The sequence below is a fragment of the Orycteropus afer genome, unplaced genomic scaffold (assembly GCF_000298275.1).
Source record: "Orycteropus afer afer isolate SDZICR_OR568_19922 unplaced genomic scaffold, OryAfe1.0 scaffold00874, whole genome shotgun sequence".
NCBI classification, from domain to species: Eukaryota; Metazoa; Chordata; class Mammalia; order Tubulidentata; family Orycteropodidae; genus Orycteropus; species Orycteropus afer.
The window spans coordinates 401549-404847 of record NW_006922461.1 but is presented as its reverse complement, the minus strand read 5'-3'; the positions used below and the strand labels follow the sequence as shown (position 1 = coordinate 404847).

Below are 3299 nucleotides of genomic sequence, written 5' to 3'. Positions count from 1 at the left end.
GTTTTATGTTAAAGTATAAACTATGTAATATTTTTCTTAGTCTCTCAAGTAAGTATTGTTATTCACAAAAGGCATAATTTTGGCAATGTAAGAAAATGATCATGGGAGTATGTCAACAAATGAGCCTTATACATGTCCTAAGTGTGTTTTAGTGGCATGGTGGTCATTCTTGGAGGCCCTTCCTCCATGAAATGGTGGTGGTGGGGTCACCTAGTCAGCCAAATGAGCAGGTAACCTTCACACCACAGAGTACGATAATAAAATCATTCAAGGACAAGTAAGAACACCATGCTTGGTATAATCGTATTAGAATGAGAATTTACAATAAAGCTCTTTGCAAGATAATATAAGGAATAATGGCAGGGAGAACCCCTAAGCTTTTTATGTAATAGTATTTGTAACTGGATATTTTTAAAGAGTTTAAAGATGCCACTTTGTAATCTAAGGTGTTACCTATAAGGGGAAGAACTAGGGCGCTGGGGTCTGACAACCTGATTTGCAATGTTGGCACCACCTTTTACTACCTATGACCTTGGGCAATTAATTTAACTTCTCTAACCCTCAGTTTCCTCACTGGTTAAATGGGGATGATTATAGTATAATAATAAATAAAGATGATAAAGAATTATCTTATTAACGTACCATGTGGAACATGATAAGCACTCAATACATTTATCAATGCTATTCGTAGCATCACTTCTGCTACTATTACTCAAGAGACAGTGAATCTCATATTTAAAAAATCCAGTTGTTTTTTTGTAGTCATTATAGTTTTTCAGTGTTAAATGCACTGCCATCGAGTTGGATCCGACTCATAGCGACCCCTCCTTGGGTTTCCGAGGTGGTATCTCTACGGAAGTAGATCGCCCAACCTTCCTTCCAAGGAGTGGCTTGTAGGTTTGAACTGCCAGCTTTCTGGTTAGCAGTCAACTGCCTTACGCACTATGCCATAAGAGCTCCCTTCAGTGTTATGATAATATATATATTCTAGTTTATTCATATTCTGAATATTTAACTAATTCAAAGTACCGTCTTAAGAAGAAGCATGTTCTCACTTGTATATTTCGGGAGGGGGGATATTAGTAGCATGATGATTCAGGTATTATGTAGCATAGTGTTTCTCAACTTTTTTTCATCATTGCCCCCCCCCCTACAAGGAGCTTCTTCAGGCAATTTTTTCCCCTAACTGCTTTCTCCAATTAAATTTTAATACTGTGGATACACTCTTTATCTGTTTATGTATTGTACTGTAGCCCTTTGGAAAGCTACAAAGTGATGTAATATCTAAGCTTTTATTTGTCCCCCAATAATCATTTTTTACATCCTGGAAGGTGATATCACCCCCATAGAGAATGTAGAATCTAGCACAGTGGTTCTCAACCAAAGCCAATTTTGCCCCCCATGGAACATTTGGCAATATCTAGAGACATGTTTGGTTGTCACAACTAGAGGAGGGAGTGCTGCTGGCATCTTGTGGGTAAAGGACAGGGATGCTACAATGCACGGGTCAACCTTCTACAACAGATTGTTAATCCAGCACTAAATGTCAGTGGTGCCAAACTGAGAAGTCCAGCTCTAGCATGATGGCAGGGTTCAAATGTACTCTGAATAACCCAGCAATTATTAAGGAAGGTGAAATTGACCATATCAACCCTAAGGCCACAAAGTAAAGAGAATAGTAGAAGTTGGGCTCTTGACCTTCTAGATGGACCAGCAGGGAAGGTGATTTACTTATCTAGAAAAAAAAAGCCATCTTTGTCTTCACAATTATCATTGCTGTTTTTAGTATAATACAGTGTTTTTTGCTCATTCTGTAAAGCCACTTGTAATATTAACTTTTTGTCTTCTATTTTTTTATGTGGATGTATCTTGCTTTATGAAATGGATAAATTCATGAAAACTTCTGTACATTCATTTTTGATGAGTTGCATTTATTTAATCATCTGATTTAATTACATTATATTCTGAGAGGCATATTTTCAGTTGTAATTGGCTTCATACTTTCATTTTGCCTAACTCCTAACATTATTGCTTTCAGTTTATATTTAGCAGCTTGTCCACCTTTCTGGGTTTAGAGATTGGGAGACAGTTTAAGAGAAGGTATGGCTTTATATTTAAAGTGTGATGGTCTATTCTTTGATGGACATGGTCCAAGACATGTCCCCAGAGCTCCTGGCTCTCCTGGTGTCCCTGGTGCACTCACTTTCCCTTCTTGTGCTGCCCAGAGTTGGCGTTGAGGAGCACTCCGAAGAGGACCAGAATGAACACCGCTGGCGGTACTTCAGGTGACACAAGGGCATCCTCAGAAAAGAATTAACTGGGCCTGGCTATTGTCTTTCTAACTTGAGATATTCCTCTTTGTGCTGTTTTTCTCTTTCTTCCTTCCTGCGTGCACCTCCTGCCTCACCCCATGTATCTTTTAACAAAGGAGCAAGAGATTAAGTAAATTCTAATCATTTTTCACTCTTTCTCTGGGTTGATTGATGCATCTGTGTTCTTGGTATCCTGCGTCTTTCCCCCTCATTTTGGACAATGTCTTGTCAACATTAAAACCTATGTTAGCAAGTATTTTCTTCTTGTAAAACTGAATTTCATATTAAGAGCAGCCTTTTTTTCAGAGGCACACTTTTTCTACAACATCCTGCTTATAATCTAGTAAATAAGGCTTTTAACTCAAAAGAAAACTAGAATTTCATATTTCAGCATGACTGGAGTATGGCTTACACTAATTAAATACTAAAGCTGCTTAAGATTTTTTGATTATGTATTTGTGTACTTGTACTTTATCAGGGTCAATCGGAAGATAACGAAAAGGAGATAAAAAAAAAAACTCATAAGATAAAGATTCCTCTAATGCAATTTATCTTTCAGTGTCCATCCAAGTTTATGATATGATTATGCTTAAGAGTGGTAATGTTGGCGCAACCAGAGTAAAAACTTGAATGTTTCTTCTTTTCTCTCTGTATCTTTAGTCAGCAAGCTTTCTTTCTGATCCCATTCTCAATGCTGGTAGATGAATCAAGTGCAAGATAGGCTTGAACTATGTTTTTGGCATTGCTAAAGTATTTCACTGCTTGAGGGCAATGGTGCTATGAGTGATACCTGTAATGAGGCCTGATCTCCAGAAATTCCCAGGACCCAGATGTATGCAGTAATGACACACATGAAATTCATTGAAACATCCACACAGATGGGTTCACACAGATTGTTACTATTTCACACACACACACACACACACAAAGGGAGAGAGGTGGGGAAAGAGGGAGAGAGGTGGGGAGAGAGGGAGAGAGGTGGGGAGA

The 3299-nt window shown here is 38.2% G+C and overlaps 1 protein-coding gene across 1 annotated transcript in view; it reads left to right on the top strand.

Moving 5' to 3' along the window:
• The window catches only part of SLC9A7 (solute carrier family 9 member A7), a 111959-nt gene that overhangs the window by 73674 nt on the left and 34986 nt on the right, over positions 1–3299 (top strand). Inside the window, exon 12 of the mRNA XM_007958204.2 lies at positions 2121–2285. Within this exon, the coding sequence (XP_007956395.2) occupies positions 2121–2285 (165 nt within the window). The remainder of the gene's footprint in view (positions 1–2120; positions 2286–3299) is intronic.